This window comes from Littorina saxatilis, linkage group LG12, assembly GCF_037325665.1.
Source record: "Littorina saxatilis isolate snail1 linkage group LG12, US_GU_Lsax_2.0, whole genome shotgun sequence".
Taxonomy (NCBI): domain Eukaryota; kingdom Metazoa; phylum Mollusca; class Gastropoda; order Littorinimorpha; family Littorinidae; genus Littorina; species Littorina saxatilis.
Window position 1 is genome coordinate 79,507,581 of NC_090256.1, and position 23,016 is coordinate 79,530,596.

At 41.3% G+C, this 23,016-nt stretch overlaps 1 protein-coding gene across 1 annotated transcript; it reads right to left on the reverse strand.

The window, feature by feature from the left end:
- Window positions 1-54: 54 nt before the first annotated feature.
- LOC138982872 (solute carrier family 49 member A3-like) lies at window positions 55-21,862 on the reverse strand. Its single transcript, XM_070356261.1, has 10 exons — window positions 21,690-21,862; window positions 15,609-15,767; window positions 14,780-14,996; window positions 13,874-13,950; window positions 12,758-12,892; window positions 11,157-11,273; window positions 10,602-10,754; window positions 6,976-7,133; window positions 3,055-3,191; window positions 55-2,515 (listed from the first exon to the last, which is right to left on the reverse strand). Exons 1-10 carry the CDS (start codon window positions 21,849-21,851, stop codon window positions 2,316-2,318), a joined length of 1,515 nt encoding a protein of 504 aa, XP_070212362.1. The 5' UTR covers window positions 21,852-21,862; the 3' UTR covers window positions 55-2,315.
- Window positions 21,863-23,016: the final 1,154 nt, after the last annotated feature.

Below are 23,016 nucleotides of genomic sequence, written 5' to 3' on the forward strand. Positions count from 1 at the left end.
ATGAGTTCCCCCTCCCCAAGACTTTCACTCTTTTTCAGACAAAACAATTGTGCATTTACTTATGCTCTGGAAGACTTCGCAGATGACTTTTCATCGTAAATTAAAAGTAACCAAATTGTACAAGGTATACATTCTTCAAAAATCAAGGACTGTGCCAAACATTATTTTCATCAGCTTGAAACATCTAGTCAGTAGCAAAAAAAAATAAAAAATGAAGGAACTTTAAAAAAAAACACCACAGGAATCTTACTTCCTCATGACTGCATAATTATTTTTTGAATGAAAAATGTTTACACCCACCTTACAAACGACAAAGTAAAAGCAAGCAAAACACCCTGCTCCAAGAACAGTTCACGCATACACACGCACAGACATAATCACACACATTATAAGGTTGAGCAATGCCAACAGTCATGGGTGCATCATGATTGCGCAAAACATTTTTTTCATCAGCATAAAACAGACAGCAGAAACAACAACAACAACAACAAGATGTAAATTAACAAAAACCATCAGGAATCTTGCTTCTTCATAACTGCATAATTATTTTCTTAACGAAAGGTTTTTACCCTTCTTACAAACGACAAAACTTGCTGTCCAAAAACAGTTTGGGCACACGAGAACACACACACACTCACACACATTTAACAGGTTGAGCACTGCCAACTACTATGGTTCATTTTTGCACCACAGAAAAACAATGACATCTACAAATTAAAATTGAGTAAAAAAAAGTCCATGACTGATGGTGTCTGTAAAAGGTTGCCAGTGCATAGTATAGACGTCTGCCATCAGTCTTTGCTTAAAAGTTCTCAAACGCTAGTGCAAATGTCTTTCTTTCTTTCTTTATTTGGTGTTTAACGTCATTTTCAACCATGAAGGTTATATCGCAACGGGGAAAGGGGGGGAGATGGGATAGAGCCACTTGTTAATTGTTTCTTGTTCACAAAAGCACTAATCAAAAAATTGCTCCAGGGGCTTGCAACGTAGTACAATATATTACCTTACTGGGAGAATGCAAGTTTCCAGTACAGTGCAAATGTGGGTCATTTCAGTAGAATGAGATCCGAAACAACAGTTTGTCTTGAAAAAAACAAGACAAAACTGTTTGAAATGGCTATAAACATAACAAGAAAGCTCCAGCCACAAAAAGGACAACACAAAGGACAGACAATCAAAAACACCTGAGGATCATGTTTACCAAAGGACAGACAATCAAAAACACCTGAGGATCATGTTTACCAAAGGACAGACAATCAAAAACACCTGAGGCACATGTTTACCAAAGGACTGCACCCAGGGGACTGTAATTCAGCAGTAGAACTGATTTTGTCACAAGCCGTATGATACATAGACATCAACAAGTAGATGCTGTAATATAACAAAAGTAATAGGTTTGTGTTTAGACATGCCTTTTTAGACAGACACATACACAGTAGGAGAAATCAATTATTTCACAATGTCTGTGTAAACCCGTACAAACAGACTAAGAATGACACATACATGTGTTTCTCACAACCACACACATAAATATGCCCACATGGAATAAAATAAAAAGCACACACCATTAGTCATTACAAGAAAACCAAATTTCCTTTCTCTTCTTCATTTTCACACACACACATACTGTAACACACACACTGTAACACACACACACTGTAACATACACTGTAACACACACACATACTGTAACACACACATACTGTAACACACACTGTAACACACACACTGTAACACACACACTGTAACACACACATACTGTAACACACACTGTAACATACTGTAACACACACATACTGTAACACATACTGTAACACACACACTGTAACACACACATACTGTAACATACACTGTAACATACACACACTGTAACACACACACACTGTAACACACACTGTAACACACACACTGTAACATACACTGTAACACACACACACACTAAAATAAAATCTGACATAACTAATCACACACTCAATTTTTCAATCACAGTTGTATTTTGTTAAGGACAGACAAATACCTCTCAATCTTGTCACATGCCAGTCACAACTTTTCTCATAGGGTGGCACTTACTATAAAAGGACACCCTTGGGACCAGCCAAAAGCGTCCTAACAATGCCAGGTATGTTATGGTAAAGATAATAGACAAGGGGACAAGAGAAGGCGTCCCTTACTGGGGGGTAAACCTGGCATCAAAGGAGCCTCACATCACAGGCTGCACTGTACTTCATCAACATTTCACTTGCTAAACATGCATTTCTCAAGTACACAATTGTATGCAAATACACACACACACAGTCACAGTCACACGTTACTGCCTAACTTGTGTAACCATCTCTCTCATCCTCTTGTATTCGTTGCTCATGAGCTTCTGTATCTGAAGTCTCCACAGTCTGGTTCAAAATTTTGTCGTCCCCTGCTATACGCTCGGCCAGCAAGCGTCGGTACACAGGACGGAAACACAGCAGGAAAATGATGGTGAAGAATGTCATCGTCCCATCCAAGAACAAGCCAGGCACTAGGAGACAGAGACAAAATATACACAGCATGGACAAACATCAGAAAAATGTAAAATGTCTCTAAGAACCTCACTGCCCCATTCAAAAACAATCGAGCCAGGCACCAGAAAACAAAGAGACAACAAAAATGGACTAAATTTACAAACATACACATGGGAAGAAATAAAACCCAGAAAACTGTTGTGAAGAACATCAATGTACCATTCAAGAACAAATCAGGCGCGAGAAAACAAAGAGTAAAATATCTGATTAACAAAGGGAAGTAAGCCCTTTAAATGCAGACGACATGTGTAATGGAGTAAGTGTGAGTTATCCTGAACCAGTCTCCTGGCAACTGAGAGAATAACAAGCACTGAAATGAACAAACGACTTTCATCCTCATTTTTTTCCTTAAAGAGTAAATTATACACAGCAAGGAAAAAAAAGAAAATTGTGGCAAAGAACATCACACACACACACAAACACACACACTCATGCCCGCACACACACACACACACACATGTTCACACACATACACAATGTACCAACAAAAGTATACCTGTCCAGTCTTGGGGAATGAACTCAGCTGTGGCGTTGCCGCTGGTGCCACAGGCATTGGATAGTCCCTGTTCCGCCAGCGGTAATGGTTTAGTCAAAAACTGGGCCACCACCATGTAGATCACACCCTGGATTTGCCTGCAACAGTTGACACAGATGTGGAAAACTGCAGAGCTGAATTACATCAACTGCTCTGATGTTCTGACTTTTAATGATACAGTCGAACCTGTCTATAACGATCATCGACCACCCACTGATCATTATAGAGAGATGGCCACTATGGAAAGGTTAATGATATTTAAAAAGGGCTCGTCAGTATCGTTTGGGGTGGTCCTTGTGGGCAGGTGGATGGTACTGAGAGGTGGTCGCCAGGGTAGGTGGTTGGTACTGAGAGGTGGTCGCCAGGGCAGGTGGTTGGTACTGAGGTGGTCCCCAGGGTAGGTGGATGGTACTGAGAGGTGGTCGCCAGGGTAGGTGGTTGGTACTGAGAGGTGGTCCCCAGGGCAGGTGGTTGGTACTGAGAGGTGGTCCCCATGGCAGGTGGTTGGTACTGAGAGGTGGTCCCCAGGGTAAGTGGATGGTACTGAGAGGTGGTCCCCAGGGCAGGTGGTTGGTACTGAGAGGTGGTCCCCAGGGTAGGTGGTTGGTACTGAGAGGTGGTCCCCAGGGCAGGTGGTTGGTACTGAGAGGTGGTCCCCAGGGTAAGTGGATGGTACTGAGAGGTGGTCCCCAGGGCAGGTGGTTGGTACTGAGAGGTGGTCCCCAGGGTAGGTGGATGGTACTGAGAGGTGGTCCCCAGGGTAGGTGGTTGGTACTGAGAGGTGGTCCCCAGGGCAGGTGGTTGGTACTGAGAGGTGGTCCCCAGGGTAAGTGGATGGTACTGAGAGGTGGTCCCCAGGGCAGGTGGTTGGTACTGAGAGGTGGTCCCCAGGGTAGGTGGTTGGTACTGAGAGGTGGTCCCCAGGGCAGGTGGATGGTACTGAGAGGTGGTCGCCAGGGCAGGTGGATGGTACTGAGAGGTGGTCCCCAGGGCAGGTGGATGGTACTGAGAGGTGGTCGCCAGGGCAGGTGGATGGTACTGAGAGGTGGTCCCCAGGGCAGGTGGATGGTACTGAGAGGTGGTCGCCAGGGCAGGTGGATGGTACTGAGAGGTGGTCCCCAGGGCAGGTGGATGGTACTGAGAGGTGGTCCCCAGGGCAGGTGGATGGTACTGAGAGGTGGTCCCCAGGGCAGGTGGTTGGTACTGAGAGGTGGTCCCCAGGGTAAGTGGATGGTACTGAGAGGTGGTCCCCAGGGCAGGTGGATGGTACTGAGAGGTGGTCCCCAGGGCAGGTGGTTGGTACTGAGAGGTGGTCCCCAGGGTAGGTGGATGGTACTGAGAGGTGGTCCCCAGGGCAGGTGGATGGTACTGAGAGGTGGTCCCCAGGGCAGGTGGATGGTACTGAGAGGTGGTCGCCAGGGCAGGTGGATGGTACTGAGAGGTGGTCCCCAGGGCAGGTGGTTGGTACTGAGAGGTGGTCCCCAGGGCAGGTGGATGGTACTGAGAGGTGGTCCCCAGGGTAGGTTTGATTATATTTTTTTGGTTTTGTTGCTTGTTTCTCTTGTTCTTTTCACGGTTGTGTCAAAACAGCCATTGTACATGAATAGGTCATAAGTCTTATATTCAAAGCTATATTTTCTCAATGTGATTCAGTCTTACAAACTTTACAAAGGTACCATTTAGTTAAAAAAAGGAGAAAAACGAAATAATGAAGGGATGTAAACACTCAGAACTACAGCCTGTCTGTCAGAACACAAAAACAACAGTAAGTGATAGTTGTGCACAGCCATTGAGACAATCTTCTAGCACCTCAGGCATATTAAAAACATTAAAAGCACACTCCTTCTGGTGAAAACAGCTCGGTTCACCCGCTGACATCTAGCTAGGCTTTACATAAGATGAGACCATCCCTCAGTATTCTAAAACAATCGACCAGCCAATTTGACCGACCAGTCTTGGGGAGTGAAAAACAAAGGTCAAATTTAGACTACACACGGAAGACATTGTGGGGCCGTGCGGACCCATGTTTCTCAAACTGAAGGAACTTACATAAAAACTAGGGAGAGAAGTCACAAACCTTCAGGTATTGGCTCTAAACATCATTTTCTACGATCTGTTTAATTTTGGAGTTAATAAGCAAGTCGCGTGGAGCGAAATTAATACATAACAATGTGGGTCCACACGGCCCCACGACGTCTACAGAAGGGTATTCACGTTTTTCCTTTTTTGAGAAGCTTTAGTCCGCACGGTAATAATTAAATTAATAATTTAATTTAATTACTTCTCGTGGAAGGGGATGCACGTTTTTGCTTCTTTGGAAAGCATGGGTCTACGGAAGGGCATGCATATTTTTCCTTCTTTGAGAAGCATGGGTCAGCACGGCCCCACGATGTCTTCCGTGTGTAGTCGATTACCCGGTCGGGCAAAGGTTAACATCCATGATTCAAACATGCTTCGCATGCGTCCGTCACACAGTTAATCAAGTTTACCAATACATTTAAAACAAATGCTTCTTTCAATGTTTACTGACAATAACTGTAATCATGTGTCAAAATACTGGATTGGTTTTCGGGATACGCTTGTTAAGAAAAGTAGTCTAGGAATTTTTCTCGTCGTATTTCTTTCTCACTGACCGTACTGATCGTATTCTAGACAATCATGCGTACAAAATACGGCAAAATCGTATGGGTTCCCAGGTCTGATCCCTCCACTTGGTCACATACTGAAAATGAACAACCTGTATGCTCTCTGCGTGCACAGTTTGAATTCATTGATGAATTGATTATTTAAAAAGCCACGGGTGGCTTTATGAAATTAATTCATGAAAAAAATGTCAACTCACCACAGCAAGCAGTAAGGGTGATTATTTCTGGTATGTATATTTTGTATGTTCTTATCCCATGTAAAAGCCTGACTAGACGGTGAGCCCAACAGTTTCCACGAGAAGGAGTGTACATTTAAGTTATAACACAACAAGTCGCGTAAGGCGAAATAACTACATTTAGTCAAGCTGTGGAACTCACAAAATGAAACTGAACGTAGTCCGCCGCTAGTGCAAAAGGCAGTGAAAGTGACGAGCCTGTTTGGCGTGGTAGCGGTTGCGCTGTGCTTCATAGCACGCTTTACTGAACCTCTTTTTGTTTTAACTTTGTGAGCGTGTTTTTTATCCAAACATATCATATCTATATGTTTTTGGAATCAGGAACCGACAAGGAATAAGATGAAAGTGTTTTTAAATTGATTTAAAAAAAAATATTTGATCATAATTTTTATATTTTTAATTTTCAGAGCTTGTTTTTAATCCAAATATAACATATTTATATGTTTTTGGAATCAGGGAATGATGAAGAATAAGATGAACGTAAATTTGGATCGTTTCATAAATGTTTTGTTTTTTTTACAATTTTCAGATTTTTAATGACCAAAGTCATTAATTAATTTTTAAGCCACCAAGCTGAAATGCAATACCGAAGTCCGGCCTTCATCGAAGATTGCTTGGCCAAAATTTCAATCAATTTGATTGAAAAATGAGGGTGTGACAGTGCCACCTCAACTTTTACAAAAAGCCGGATATGACGTCATCAAAGGTATTTATCGAAAAAAAGAAAAAAACGTCCGGGGATATCATTCCCAGGAACTCTCATGTCAAATTTCATAAAGATCGGTCCAGTAGTTTGGTCTGAATCGCCCTCGTCTCGATTCCCCCCTCTACGTTAAAACATTTAGTCAAAACTTGACTAAATGTAAAAAGACAACCAAAAATTGCTTACAGAAGAAATTATTTACATAAATATTCACTTTGCAGCTACAAAGTAACACTAATAATATCGTTTAAAATTCTGGTAAATTGAATAATTGAACAATAGCTTCCATCAGTATTACCCTGAGATGAACAGCAGCCCCGAACTGGTTGCCTCAGCAACAGGGTAGGTTATTTCCACAGCCATCTCCATGCAGACAGGATACGCACCAAATCCGAAGAATCCAAATGTTCCTATTGCAATAGCTATAGGAATTTCGTTGTCTCTGTATCGACTGATCTGTAATAAAGGAAAACAACATGCAACGGCTTGTGAAGTATCAAGTGGAAATCATGTACAGAAGAACCTGCAATAAAAGGAGCAAAATTTTATTATGAAAAACTACTACAGGATGGAAAGCGTCCAAATTGTTGTACAAAATGGGAAGGTAAATTAGAAGGCGATATTGATTGGAAATTATGTTTTAAATATATAACGAACATTTCTGAAGTGAAACTTAAATGGTTTCAAATTCGAGTATTACATAGGATTTTGGCAACAAATGTGATATTAAAACAAATGGGAGTAGTAGAAGACGTGATGTGCCATTTATGCCGAGACGAGAGGGATAGTATTCAACATTGTTTGTGGGCGTGTCAATACGTAGTCATTTTGGAATGATTTGTTAAACTATGTTAAAAATGAATGTCACAATGTTGAGAACATATTTTTTAGTGAAAAGTTTATTTTGTTTGGTATTGATAAATATTTCAAAAGTAGTACAGTTTTTGATTTTATAATATTAAATGCCAATTTTTTTATTTACAAGTGTAAGTATGCAAAAGCTGTTCCTACAATGGCTGCATTTAAAAGAGATCTGAGAAAAAGGTATTTGGTAGAAGAATATTTAAGTAAAATTAATTTTACATATGTGACCCTCCACCACGAAATGAGTCGCATGTCACCACACGCGGTTCTGCGCAAGGCTTGATATAAGTCCGGAGAGTGTATGGTAACAGCGTGAGGGTCACCTTAGTCATAGGATTATAACTCAAACAGTTTTCGCTTTTTTCTAAAACGGTTTTCACCACTGGATAGAGCATAACAAACTCTTAAGGAAAATGTAAAAATATGAAAATCATGCAAAGGTGACATGCGACTCATTTCGTGGTGGAGGGTCACATATAATAAGTTTCTCCTGGAGTGGTACCCATTTAAACCTCTGATATTGTCAAATGATTGATTGTCTTTCTGATTGAGCTTGTAGGGATGAAATTTGGTTTTGGAGTTAATAGGAGGTTAAAGATGTTTTTCATTTTAGACTTGAACATAAACATTGTCTGTATATTTTGCAGCAGCTTAACGGAGAACAGGACTTGGTGGTATGAGTAGTTTTACAAAATAATCAAATAGAAACATAAACAAGAAGGGCAAAGCCCATACGACTCACATGCTTGACCTTGACCTTTACATGACCTTGACCTTCAGGGTCAAGGTCAAATAACTAAACCTAGCAATGACATCATACACTAAGAACTGCTTTACACATTTTTCCTACCAAAATACATGTGACCTTGACCCAAGGTCAAGGTCATCCAAGGTCATGCAACACAAAGCTGTTAATTCAAGACATAGGAAGTACAATGGTGCTTATTGGCTCTTTCTACCATGAGATATGGTCACTTTTAGTGGTTCACTACCTTATTTTGGTCACATTTCATAAGGGTCAAAGTGACCTTGACCTTGATCATATGTGACCAAATGTGTCTCATGATGAAAGCATAACATGTGCCCCACATAATTTTTAAGTTTGAAACAGTTATCTTCCATAGTTCAGGGTCAAGGTCACTTCAAAATATGTATACAATCCAACTTTGAAGAGCTCCTGTGACCTTGACGCAAGGTAAACCAAACTGGTATCAAAAGATGGGGCTTACTTTGCCCTATATATCATATATAGGTGAGGTATTGAATCTCAAAAACTTCAGAGAAAATGGGAAAAATGGGAAAAATAGCTGTTTTTTAGACAACATTTATGGCCCCTGCGACCTTGACCTTGAAGCAAGGTCAAGATGCTATGTATGTTTTTTGGGGCCTTGTCATCATACACCATCTTGCCAAATTTGGTACTGATAGACTGAATAGTGTCCAAGAAATATCCAACGTTAAAGTTTTCCGGACGGACGTCTGGACGGACGGGACGGACGGGGGGGACGGACGGACGGACGACTCGGGTGAGTACATAGACTCACTTTTGCTTCGCATGTGAGTCAAGAAGGAGACGAAGAGCTTGTTTACATAAGTTAGAAATGTATTGAATATGGGCTGTGTGATTGTATGCTTTAGTGTGTTTTCCCGTTGTTTTTTTACTTATTTATTTATTTTTTATTATTTTTTTGAAGATGCATAGTTTTGTATGGTTGATGTTATTTTATGTTGCTGTCTGATGTTGATGTCGTGTACCAAAAAGAAATAAAAACGTGTAATCAAAAAAAAAATAATAAAAAAAAATGCAATGAATTAATACTATGGGGACAAAAACGAAAAGTGTCCCTGCATTGCATTTGCAGGTGGCCTGTTATGTCAGGGTCTAATTTGGTAGAGAAATTAGACGAAGGAACAACAGAAGGTATCCATTTTTGAAGGGTGTTCTTTCATCGGATGAACCTTGCATTGCAGGTGCCACTATAATCGACTATTCTACTCAGTAACTTTTGAAATTGTTTTACTGTTTCCAATTCCATTGATGAAATTGAGTGCATTGTAAAAGCAGGAATCCTTGGCATTCTTTAACCCTTTTATTAGAAAAAATAGTGGCAGCTACAGATCAGTGAGTAACCTGTGTTTTGTACATCAGAAAAACCTGTGTACGTAGCCAAAATACTTATGAAGCATTGTTTAATTCTTACTAAAGTAGCACTGAAACAAGAGGCGAAGCCTTCAAGGCTCACGTAAGAAATAGACAAACAGTAACACAAACTCAATCACTCCGTCACACATACACACCCACACACACAGTAAGCTTAGGTGACACTGTGCAAGAAAGAGAGACACTAGATCTAGATCTGTCTGTCTGCATGTAGCCTACTTACAGGGACACGACTGCCAAATAGTCTCGGCCCGCTCAAAATAACAATGACCGAGACCACACACACCACGCGAGAGAGAAAGACTACAGGGAGGCATGCCGTCATGATGCATTAATTGACGTCAAACACTTTTGACCGTGACGTAATCTTATGCGAGCTTTATCCAGTCTTGGATAACCACTCACACATAGACTCGGAAATGTTAAAGTTTCTACCACAGACATATACACACGCACAAACACACACACACACACGCACACACACACGCACAAACGCACAGACAGACAAAGTTACGATCGCATAGGCTACACTTCGTGAGCCAAAAACCGTACACACTGTACTACTTTTACAAAAAAAGTAACTGTCTCTATCCGCCTCCAAGATAAACACACACATACACACACACACAGACTAATCTGTTACATTCTGTTGAAATTTCCACTTGGAACTGGAAGTGAAGTCCTTTGTTTTTGTCCTCTGTTTGAAAAATTCTTTCTGAGGTATTGTTTTCCAAAATTTATCTTCCTTACATTCTGTAAACTGACCTCTGTTTAGAGTTTCCTTCTATTTGTTTTCAGACCTTAATTTCATAGATATTTGGACATTTTAACACATAGGGAGCACTGTATGAACATTTTAATACCATGAAGATATATTACAGCACAATAAAGTGAACTACCTCAGTGAAAACGATACCCCCAAACAGGGCCACGACGTAGCAACCTTTGGCCACCTCCTCAAAGCGTTTGGTTTTATCCACAATGGCCCCACATGCGACAGCACCAACAGCACCACACACGATCAACAATGCTCCACACAGACCAGAAAATGACTGCAACAAATTGAAGCAAAGAAATAAATAAATAATAAAGAGGACCGACAAAAAATGAAATGAACATGATGATGGATACAAAGAATTCCAATTCAATCAATATGGTGTCTTCAAAAGCTATAGTTCTTGTTCTTTTCAACGGTTTTTAAATTTACATGTTGGCATTTATTTGCAAACATTCTTCTGTAATTTTTTTCAAACTTGATCCCTTACTCAGCTAATCTTATTGTTGTCAGTTATGAACAACAAATGTTTCTTTTTCTTTTTTTTAATAAAATGCACTTTTTCTATCAGGTATCCATCCACCTTTGTTATCCTGCCATTAATTTTGGGAAATAAAATATTTGTCATCATTGAATAACATTGTGTTTGAAGTAAAGAAATATGTTGCTGTATACTCACATTGCTGTAGCCTCTAGGACAGAGCATCTGCTCCAGGAAGGTGGTAAAAGCTGTGAAGAGGGCCAGCCCACAGCCAAACACCATGAACAGGATCCAGTAGGATTTCACCTTCAACAGCTGATCACACAAACACACAGCATGCACGCACGCACATACACACACACACACACACATAAACGTGCATGCACACGCGCGCACACACACACACACGCACACACACACGCAAACTTTTTACATGTCCTTTCTGTATCAAGATGTCACAAACAAAATTCCATCAAAACGAATATTGAGGACTTTACTAACAAGTTGCTTCAAACTTACAGTTAAAGTTGTCTGCTTTTTAGTAACTTGTACAATAATTTTTAGATTCCTATTTTGAAAAGTAAAGCATGACTTCAGAAAAAGTATTTCACAAAGAAAAGCCACCAAAGCACATGTAAGATGCATCATATGTCCACCTCAATAATACTGTAGTATTTTAATGGATAGACTTGCAAAGGCCAAAACAAAACAAAAATTGGTTCTGATGACTAGGCAATAGGCATACAAAAATTAGGGTCGGTAGCTGGATAACAGTTACATTTTGTTTAACTTTGTTGTTATTTAGTTAGGATTAAACCCTTTTTGGCTCACGTAAGTGTAGCCTATGCGATCGTAACTTTGTCTGTCTGTGCGTGCGTGCGTGCGTGTGTGCATGTGTGTGTGTGTGTATGTCTGTGGTAGAAACTTTAACATTTCGTCATTTGAAGACGTCACATTATGGCGTAAGAGAGTTAGACGTCACGCGAAGGAATTACTGAAAGTCTCGGTCATTGTTATTTTGAGCGGGCCGAGACTAGTTGGAAGGCACTATGGCGGAAAAGAGTTATCTTTTCATGTCTTGGCGTCTCAAATCTTATTAGTCAGAAAGCGCATGCACGTAGTCTCGACCAGCGCGTGCTGTGCTTCTTTCTGAGTACTTTACGTACTTGATGCTGACGTAAGTTAATTGTATGTGTTCTATTTCGTTGACTGAGCACGGCCGGGACCAGTTGGCGTGAGCGCTGGGATTTCGAGTTTCATTCGACATGTCAATGCATCGCAGTATGAAATAATACAGGTAGGAGGTTAGTTCTTGTACTTTGGGTCAACCAAAGTCGATAAGTGCATTCTTCACTATGGTATTGAGTCTGATTTCGTCGTCCATCTTGAATCAAAAAGCACTCTTCTTACAAAAAAACCCCAACAACTTCGTTGCGAGCTACAGCGAAGCTTCGCATGTCAAAACTTGAGAAGCGATGTTGGGGTCAAAGTACCACGCCGTAGCTGCGGGTTTTTGGTATTAAGACTTTGCGAAGCTTCGTGTAGTCGACTACGGGCTCAATTAAGGACAGGCTTAAGTAGGCTAGATCTAGATCTAGTGTCTCGCTTTCTTGCACAGTGTCACCTATGCTTACTGTGTGTGTGTGTGTGTGTGTGTGTATGTGTGACGGAGTGATTGAGTTTGTGTTACTGTTTGTATATTTCTTACGTGAGCCTTGAAGGCTTCGCCTCTTGTTTACCATTGTTTTTACCTAGGTGCTTTTGTGGTTTTAACTGGCAGGAACATGGCTTATACTGACCTGTTTGAGGCCTAAAAAGAAAGGTTCTGTCCCTTCTGCCGCACTAGCAGAGGGAGGGGTGGGGGGCCTGCTGCTGCAGATACCAAATGTTGCTAGAATTGTGCCAAAGGCTGCCGCTCCTGTGCATACCCACAGCTGAAAACAATCAAGCATATGCATTATTTTGTTATTTCGAGTTTCAAATCATCAAATAGGTTATCAAAGCAGTAAAAGCCATACACCCCCCCCCCCTCCCAAACCACTCACACACATGCGTGCGCATTAACACACACTTACAGACAGACACACACACGCACACAGACATCAACTATCTACTATTTTTATTCGACAATCACCATTCGAAATAAGCAAGGAGAACAAATCCTTCCTTTTTGTTACTTTGTACATATATACATGTAGTACAATGTCAGTAGAATAAGCATGCTGTACGCTCAACTGTTATTGCGTTGTCATTATACCCCCGGTATAGGGGTGTGTATAGGTTTCGGTCGATGTGTTTGTTTGTTTGTTTGTGTGTTTGTGTGTTTGTGTTCGCATATAGATCTCAAGAATGAACGGACCGATCGTCACCAAACTTGGTGAACAGGTTCTATACATTCCTGAGACGGTCCTTACAAAAATTGGGACCAGTCAAACACACGGTTAGGGAGTTATTGGTGGATTAAGATTCTACAAGGACTTATAGAGAAACATATTAATGGTCAAAGGGAAATAACCTTCTCAGTTGGTGGCAGTGAGAATGGGTGCAGTGAGAATGGTTATTTCCCTTTGACCAACGGGGGTGTTTTTCCTACCTCGAAGGAATTTCTTGTTTTTATTTTGTTTCTTAGGTGTTACTACAAAGCATGCAGTGGTTTGTGCAATGTCAATTTTGAGCAAATAATATCATTTATGATTATCATCATGTCGTATTTACTGGCACACACAGCTATTGCCCAGAGAAAGGAGTACAGTATGGCCTTTTGATTTCTTACTCATTCATATTCCTGCTACATGTACCCTAAATAGCAAGGACACAGTATGGGCTAGCTACTTCATGCAGCTAACACTATCACATGCATATGACTTAAGAATGGCCAAGACATTCATTCTCATAAAAAAAATCTCCAGACTCACCAGTGTTGGTAAATCCTGCACAGACTTCACCATAGCTGGAGCTATCAGGTTGGCCACCATGATTCCCAGGGGATTTGCTGTAACAACATTTTGTGTGTGTTAATATGTTTTTAAGTTTTGTCAGAGCCGTCTTGGAGTTAGTGATGATTATTGGTAATTACTGGCAGTGAACTGAACAAAATCAGTTCCACATACAAAGATAGGATGTTTATCTTTTTCAGTAAATACACCAGAAAACAATCTTACAAAACAAAAACAAACAAATCCCTTATGAGAAACCCTGACAAAATCAACTGTGCTGCAGTTACAACATTCTGCAATGACCATGTAGAAATGTCCAAATTTGGCTGATTCCAACTGATAAAGGGAAGTAACAAGGGTTAAACACATGTGCATAAAATGCATTACATTGCTTTAGTCTCTTAAATACTGAGGAGAGGCATTCAGAAGTAGATATATCGTTAAAACTTCAATGCTTATAAGGCAGCCCTCTGTATTTATTGTCCCGGTCATTTGTTCTTTGTTCATGGGCTGACACTCTAACGTACACTCCTTTTTTCTGCACGAGTGGGGTTTTACAAGTATGACTGTTTTTACCCACAGACATATGCTGCTTTCTGGGGAAGCTTGCTGGGTATTTTCATGTTTCTATAACCCACCGAACTCTGACATGGATTACAGGATCTTTTCCATGCTCACTTGGTCTTGTGCTTGCGTGTACACACGATTGGGGGATAAGGCACTAAAAGGTCTGCACATAAGTTGACCTAGGAGAGTGGTAAAATCTCCACCCTTAACCCACTAGGCGAACCCACAATCTTTCACTTGGGAGGCTGGCATTTTAATTCTTATCCACTAGGCTACTGTGCCCGTCGTACCAGAGCCTTAGAACACAAAACCACTCACACATGGAGGCCAATGTATTAGCTGTAGCACGCTGGGTGTCGGGAAACCACACAGCAGCCAGCTTGGTGGGGACGAACATGATGAAAGGCTGAGCGCATGCTGCCAGAAACTGACCAAACATCAATACTGGGAACTTGGAATCGTGTGGAATGAAGTCATATGTCGTTAAGTTCCGGAAGATGGAACCCACTAGATTCAACCATGCTGCCAAGATGATCTGTGAAAAAAACAGACACAGTTGATTAATTAAAAAGAAACCGAGAGATCGACTTGAAAAAAAAGTTATGAGTACAAAATTGACATACTGACCAGGTTACCATCAGACCAGGCTAACGTTCCAGTGAATTTTTAGGTTTGATAACTTGAATATATTTATTTTCTAGACCAAAGAAAAACATGTTTCTGATCAAATGTCTCACAAATATAGGGTCACTTGGTAAGATGAAGTTCTTCTCCTGATGGTATGCTGGTTTTCTTACTTTTTTTTCAAACAATTTCCCCTCAATTCTGTAGCACACGCGCGCACACACACACACACACACACAAATTGGCTGATGACTGGCAGCAGCAGGTATATTTCAGATTGCCACAAACTCAGATTTGTCCTTTGACATGGTGTGTCCAATTCCTAGTATGTGTAGACCGCATGACACCTTATAAAGAATCATTTGGTACGCGTACGACTGAAACAAACGTAACCTGTACTCATACAGACATACGAACACAAAAACAAACAGACAGGCAGATTGAGAGACCGATAGGCAGACAGACAGCAACAGAGACAATACACACAAAGACTGAAAGAGGACAGAAACCAACAAAGCCTTACACTTGCTCTCAGTCCAAGTGTATCAAGCAGCCAGGTTGCCACCAAACCAAAGGGTATAGTGGCCACCACGTATATTAGTGAAAGCCAGTTCACTTGGGTATCATTAATATCATAATATGCTGTGGTGTAGTTGGTGATAGGTGAAAAGCAGATCCATATCTGGAAACAGAAACACAACACAATCATATTACTTATTTATTCAATTATAGATGTCTTAACATAACAAGCAGAAACAACATTTTCAGTTTTCCAGAGTCAAGAGACTGCAGGTTCTGATGTACAATCATATATATGAGTATTTGGTGTGAAACTTCAGAATTTTTACAATATTGTTATACTCGTAGAACTATCGCTCACCATTACCTTTTATTCTGTGTGCTATTAGTATTAGGCTCTCTCTTTCCACTTGCTATTTCCTCTCAAAGAGTACATATGACAGTACTGCCAGGAGCAATAACGTACTATTGATGATATCAACACAAAACTTCTGCTGGAGGACAGAATCACTTTAACATACTCAAAGAATAAAAATAAAAAAATAAATAACAAGTCGCGTAAGGCGAAATTACTACATTTAGTCAAGCTGTCGAACTCACGGAATGAAACTGAACGCACTGTATTTTTTCACCAAGACAGTACAGCTTCGTCAATCCCCGCGAGAAGGAAATCGCTCACCTCCCACGTGCAAAACGCAGTGAAATTGACACGCCAGAATAGCGCGGTAGCGTATTGTGCTAAGCAGAAAATCGCGCTTTTCTGTATTCTTGTTAACTTTCTGAGCTTGTTTTGAATACAACCTATCATATCTATATGTTTTTGGAATCAGGAAATGATAAAGAATAAGATGAAATCATTTTTGGATCGATTTCTTACATTTTAATCGTAAGACTAATTAATCTATTTTCGTTAATTGTGATTATATTAATTTAAGAGTAAACATGACATCTATCTATCTATATATATATACGATGTGTGTGTGTGTGTGTGTGTGTGTGTGTGTGTGTGTGTGTGTGTGTGTGTGTGTGTGTGTGTGTGTGTGTGTGTGTGTGTGTGTGTGTGTGTGTGTTCGCGATGCACGGCCAAAGTTCTCGATGGATCTGCTTCAAATTTGGTGGGCATATTCAGGTAGACCCCGGACACAACCTGGTCGATGAGAATTTTCAACACGTGCTCTCAGCGCGCAGCGCTGAATCGATTTTGGTTTTTCTGTTCATTTTCCCAGATCCATTCCCAGTAACTCTTCCTTATCTTCTCCAGTGTTTAGCGTTTGATCTCCCTTCCTTCGTGTGGCGTCAATCCATATTCCCATTACTATTTTTAGAAGGTCACTGTCCACAACGCTCAATCCATATTCCCGTTACTATTTTCAGAAGTTTTCCTTCGTGTGGCGTCAATCGCGTACAGTGCGCCACTCACCCGGCAAAGCCGGGTATTCGGCTCTACTTCTTCCCGGCGAAGCGGGTATTCATCTAGTATGTATATATTTTTAGATTCAGAAAGCGATGAAGAATACGATGCAATCCATTTTAAATCTGTTTGCAAGAATTCGATTTTAATGACAACTTTAATGAGCAAACTCATTTATTAATTTTTAAGCCTCCAAGCTGAAATGCAATACCAAAGTCCGTCCTTCGTCGAAGATTACTTCACCAAAATTTCAAACAATTTGGTTTAAAAATGAGAGCGTGACAGTGCCGCCTCAACTTTTATAAAAAAAACGGATATGAAAAAAACTTCTGGGGATGCCATATTACTCAGGATTTCTCATGTCAAGTTTCATGAAGATCGGTCCAGTAGTTTTCTCTGAATCGCTCTACACACTCATACACACAGACACACATACACCATGACCCAGGGTCATCTTGATTCCCCCTCTACGTTAAAACATTTAGTCAAAACTTGACTAAATGTAAAAAGCACATTCCTCTTGCAACAAGCTGCTGCTGATGAGATCGCAGTTTTGTTCGAGTGTACTTGTATCAATTCATGCATGAAACAAACTCACACTATTAATTTACATTCTGCTTCTGTACAAAAGGATTAAATACCATCTCATTAAACACCCTTTATTCTTCCTGACTGTGAAAAAAACATTCATTGTTATAATTATTTGATAGCATGAATGCATCCCAATATTAAATGTACCAGCATTGTTACTGTCACATGTTGTTACACAAAGCCCAACGACATAAAAGCAGAACAAAACAACAACAATATAAGCCATGATCAGCACATTCTAATAATTTAAAGAAGTGTTCCTTGCCGCATGAACATAATCCTGTTAACCATTTCAGTTCAGTTCAGGCTTTTAGAAATTACATTCTAGGAGCAATAATATTCCTTTTGACTTTGCAAAAATACCAGAAATTAACAGCCTGGCTACTTTTGATGCAGAGTAGGAGTGTGTGTGTGTGTGTGTGTGTGTGTGTGTGTGTGTGTGTGTGTGTGTGTGTGTGTGTGCATGTGTGCGTGCGTGCATGTGCGTGAGTGTGTGCACATGTGTGTGTGTGTGTGCATGCGTGCATGCGTGTGTGTGTGTGTGCGTGCGTGCGTGTGTGTGTGTGTGCGTGCGAGCGCGTGCCCATGTGAACTCCGTAGCCACAACCTTCTCGGGTGATTTCAATCTCAACACTTTCTCATGTATTACTTTAATTCTGCACTGAATTATTCTTGAGTGGTAAATGGACTTGAAAATGTTGTCGTTCAGCGCATGTTTAGAAGCCGCATTCCATCATTGTTTGACTCAAAATGTTAAGTGCTAACATTTCCTGTCCGTCCCTACCCATGATCTTTGCAGACCCCTCTTAGGCCTAAAAAAAAAAAAGGTGTGATTACGGTAACCCGACCTACCCTATTTTTAGGGGCCGACCCTATAACTTTTTTTTACATTTGTCAAAAAAACAACAACAAAAACACACAACAAGAAGGGCAAAGCCCATACGACTCACATGCTTGACCTTTACATGACCTTGACCTTCAGCTAAACCTAGCAATGACATCATACACTAAGAACTGCTTTACACATTTTTCCTACCAAAATACATGTGACCTTGACCCAAGGTCAAGGTCATCCAAGGTCATGCAACACAAAGCTGTTAATTCAAGACATAGGAAGTACAATGGTGCTTATTGGCTCTTTCTACCATGAGATATGGTCACTTTTAGTGGTTCACTACCTTATTTTGGTCACATTTCATAAGGGTCAAAGTGACCTTGACCTAGATCATATGTGACCAAATGTGTCTCATTGAAAACGACGTTAAACACCAAATAAAGAAAGAAAGAAAGAAAGAATGATGAAAGCATAACATGTGCCCCACATAATTTTTAAGTTTGAAACAGTTATCTTCCATAGTTCAGGGTCAAGGTCACTTCAAAATATGTATACAATCCAACTTTGAAGAGCTCCTGTGACCTTGACCTTGAAGCAAGGTAAACCAAACTGGTATCAAAAGATGGGGCTTACTTTGCCCTATATATCATATATAGGTGAGGTATTAAATCTCAAAAACTTCAGAGAAAATGGGAAAAATGTGAAAAATAGCTGTTTTTTAGACAACATTTATGGCCCCTGCAACCTTGACCTTGAAGCAAGGTCAAGATGCTATGTATGTTTTTTGGGGCCTTGTCATCATACACCATCTTGCCAAATTTGGTACTGATAGACTGAATAGTGTCCAAGAAATATCCAACGTTAAAGTTTTCCGGCCGGACGGACGGACGCCGGGACGGACGGACGGACGACTCGGGTGAGTACATAGACTCACTTTTGCTTCGCATGTGAGTCAAAAAACCAAGAAAACGAGTGCAGAAAACGCAATGAAAGCGAAAGCGCCCGAGTCGCACACTTATTTCGCTGTCAAGTAGGTTTAATTTGTACACATTAGAAAAAAAAGTAAAAAAAAAAAAAGTGATTGCCTACCTTCCTACCCTATTTTTTTTGGCTATGTTACCTTAACCACACCTTTTTTTTGAATCACATGAAATAGATTGAATATACGGACGTTGAATATATACAAGTCATCGTCACATTTCTCTCTCTATGATCATTGTCGCTGACTCTCTGTCTCTGTGTGTGTGTCATTCATAACAGTTCCTGCAGAACCAGAACTTGGTTTTTGGTCTTGAGCGTCAGTTTCCAGCGCATTGCAGATGGAGGGATCTGAGACATGAATCACATGAAATAGATTGAGTATTCAACAAGTCATCGTCACATAGTGCACACACAGTACGGAGAGAAGACCGTACAGCCGAGTAGACGTGTTGGATGGCTGTCCAACCGTCCGTGTGGAAATATCGCCGAACTTTCATGATGGATATGTTCACGTCCAGTACTGCTGTGGGTACTGCCGAAGGTACCTGCTCCGCGGATTCTTCTGAAAGAAGTTCGCCTTTCAGAGCACGGATTGTGTCTGCCTCACCGACAAAGTAGCTCAGAATTTGTCTGTCTCGATCCACCGAGGACTTCTTTGAAATGGGAACCGGTTTGTCAACCTTGCATTTTTTCCGGCTAGGCAGTCCAATAGCATTTACTACTTTTCCTTTTGGTCTGCCTCTCTTCCGGGATTTTGGTGGTAACGTCACATTATCAAGAGACGTCGACGTAGGCCTTGGTGCGGATGAACCCTCCTCGTCAGACGTCGTAGGCCTTGGTGCGAATGAACCCTCCTCGTCAGACTGTGGTGTTGTTGTTGGTGGTAGTGGGTTTGGGGCGACTGTCATATCATACACAAGTTCCACAACCGCTACATGAGACGTCGTAGGCCTAGGTACGACTGAACCATCCTCTTGAGACGTCGTAGGCCTTGGTGCAAATGAACCATCCTCGTGAGACGTCGTAGGCCTTGGTGCGGATGAACCCTCCTCGTCAGACTGTGGTGTTGTTGTTGGTGGTGGTGGGTTTGGGGCGACTGTCATATCATACACTAGTTCCACAACCGCTACATGTTTTCCAGATCCCCACATTTTTACAACAGAATCTAACACGCTCAATTTCTCTTGGAAATCAAAGTTGTTTTCTGCAGCTAAAGAAGCCAATTGTTGTCCGAGGTGGAGGGCTCGCTGGTATTGGTCGTTTGCTGTGACAATGCGTGGACGAGGCGTCGTTTCGACTGTCACAGGTAGTCGTTCTTCAACAATGTCAGAAAGTGGCTGAAAGAATCGATGGCCGCGTTCGTAGTATTCAAGTGTCCACCGTTGGGCAATCAATTCAGTGTCGAATAAATCACGACCGCATATCTTTCTCACAGCGAAGATAATTATGTCGACACGGTAGCGACATGGACTTGTAGAAAGTACAATCACAGGATATTGGCGTCACGCAGATTTCCCCTTCTGAACTGGTCACAGAAAAGTGCCCGTTATGGCTTTTATTCGTGTATAAGACAAAGTTTTAAAAAAGAGAGAGAGAGAGAGAGAGAGAGAGAGAGAGAGAGAGAGAGAGAGAGAGAGAGAGAGAGAGAGAGAGAGAGAGAGAGAGAGAGAGAGAGAGAGAGAGCCTCTACCGTAACATATCGTTATTTTGCCGGTACCGGCAAAATAGCCATTTCGTTTAAGAAAAACAGTTGATGAAAGTATAACTATAACCTGATGTGTAACAGCGTGTTAGGTTTGCTTTAAAACAAGCCTGTGAAAGCTTCAAGTTCAAAGGATGTCCAGCCTTTCAAAATATTCATCATGCATGGATAGTGTTTTTAGTTTTGCAAGTCTGATCCATTTCACTTATGTTATACCTAGCTAGTTTTTACCTAGCTCAAAGTTAGGCTAGGATAGCAACTGCTCAAAAGATCAGACAAAGGCTCAACAGCCTAAGTACCAGTCTGTCAACACACACCTGTAGCAATAGCATGCAACCTGGGTCTTGCTGCCCTACATGGCAACCGGCATAATGGGCAGTAAGTAAGTAAGTAATGCAACCTAGGTCTGTTAATTAAATAAAGCAAGCGTAACAATTTAAGGACTTACTATCGGCTGTATGACCAGTTGTCAAGGGGGACTTTAGACTGACCAACACTTACACAGACTACAAGTAGTAGTACACACCCGGGCTAATTAGCTCAAATCGTCGCTTTCCCTTCTCACCATTGCATTCGCCATATTGATAATGCAGACGACGAAGATCACGAACCATCGCCGTGAATACACCTTGTATTCTCTGTGCGACCATGGTTGGTAATGATTTGTACTGTTGTATAAGGTCACTGTACTGTCAGAAGTTTCTGCATGCTGCGATGGCGTCGCCATCTTGTATACAACTGCTCATGTGACTCATGAAAACACCATCACGTGATCGGTTAAGGTCAGTGAGGGGTCAAGACTGAAAACACGGCGCCTGGGGGAAAAAACCACACACACACACAACTTCAGTGAAAAGAAAGACTGACAGACTAAATAAACAAAAATGATCAAACAAATACTGAAACAAACACTGAAACAAACAGACAACCAAACGTCGGAACGCCGGAATGACTGCCGCGATCAACTTGACCACTGAAACTGGCATAATTATAATACATAGAAGCAATAAAAAGAAAATAACGACATTATATTTTTTGAAAGGATGAAAAGGCCTATACAGTGAAGTTCACGGTAATTAAACGGCTGCTGAGGACGGACTGATCAGCAGAGTGAATCCGCAACTCCAGTCACTTATCTATATATATATATATATACGACTTGTGTCTGTCTGTCTGTGTGTGTGTGTGTGTATGTGTGTGTGCGCGATGCACGGCCAAAGTTCTCGATGGATCTGCTTCAAATTTGGTGGGCATATTCAGGTACACCCGGGACAGGACACAACCCGGCTGGTCGATATTTCAACACGTGCTCTCAGCGCGCAGCGCTGAACCGATTTTGGTTCCACCTCAGCTACCCGGGCCCCCATACCGACACACCAAAGCCAAAGTTCTCGGTGGATCTTTTTCAAATTTGGACACCGTATTCAGCTACACCCCGGACACAATATCATCGATGAGATATTTCAACACGTGCTCTCAGCGCGCAGCGCTGAACCGATTTTGGTTTTTCTGTTCATTTCACCATTCCCAGTAACTCTTCCTTATCTTCTTCATGTTTTCAGCGTTTACCTCCCTTCCTTCGTATGGTGCACTATAGTATGAGGGGGCATCTTCGGATATTCCCGGCGTTCTGTTACTATTTTTAGAAGGTCACCGCAGTGTCCAGAACGTAAATTGGACCCGTAAAATATCCTCACTGTAAAAGTGCAAAGGTCGAATCAATTTATAGCCACGCGAAAAATACACTGTCATCTATCTCTCTATATATACGGCTTCTCTGTGTTTGTGTGTGTGTGTGTGTGTGTGTGTGTGTCTCTCTATGTGGGCAACACCTGTGGATTGTTCAGTTCTGTTTGTGATGTGGTCTGGCGGCTTTTATGGAGTTGTACCAC

What these genes read in the sequence shown, in the direction of transcription:
- LOC138982872 (XM_070356261.1), bottom strand. Translation starts at nt 21,851, where the DNA reads ATGGCGACGCCATCGCAGCATGCAGAAACTTCTGACAGTACAGTGACC. An exon ending in TCAATATGGCGAATGCAATG is followed by an intron (nt 15,768 to 21,689) that starts GTGAGAAGGGAA and finishes TTCTGTTTCCAG; the next exon opens with ATATGGATCTGCTTTTCACC. An exon ending in GTCCTAGAGGCTACAGCAAT is followed by an intron (nt 10,755 to 11,156) that starts GTGAGTATACAG and finishes AATTTGTTGCAG; the next exon opens with TCATTTTCTGGTCTGTGTGG.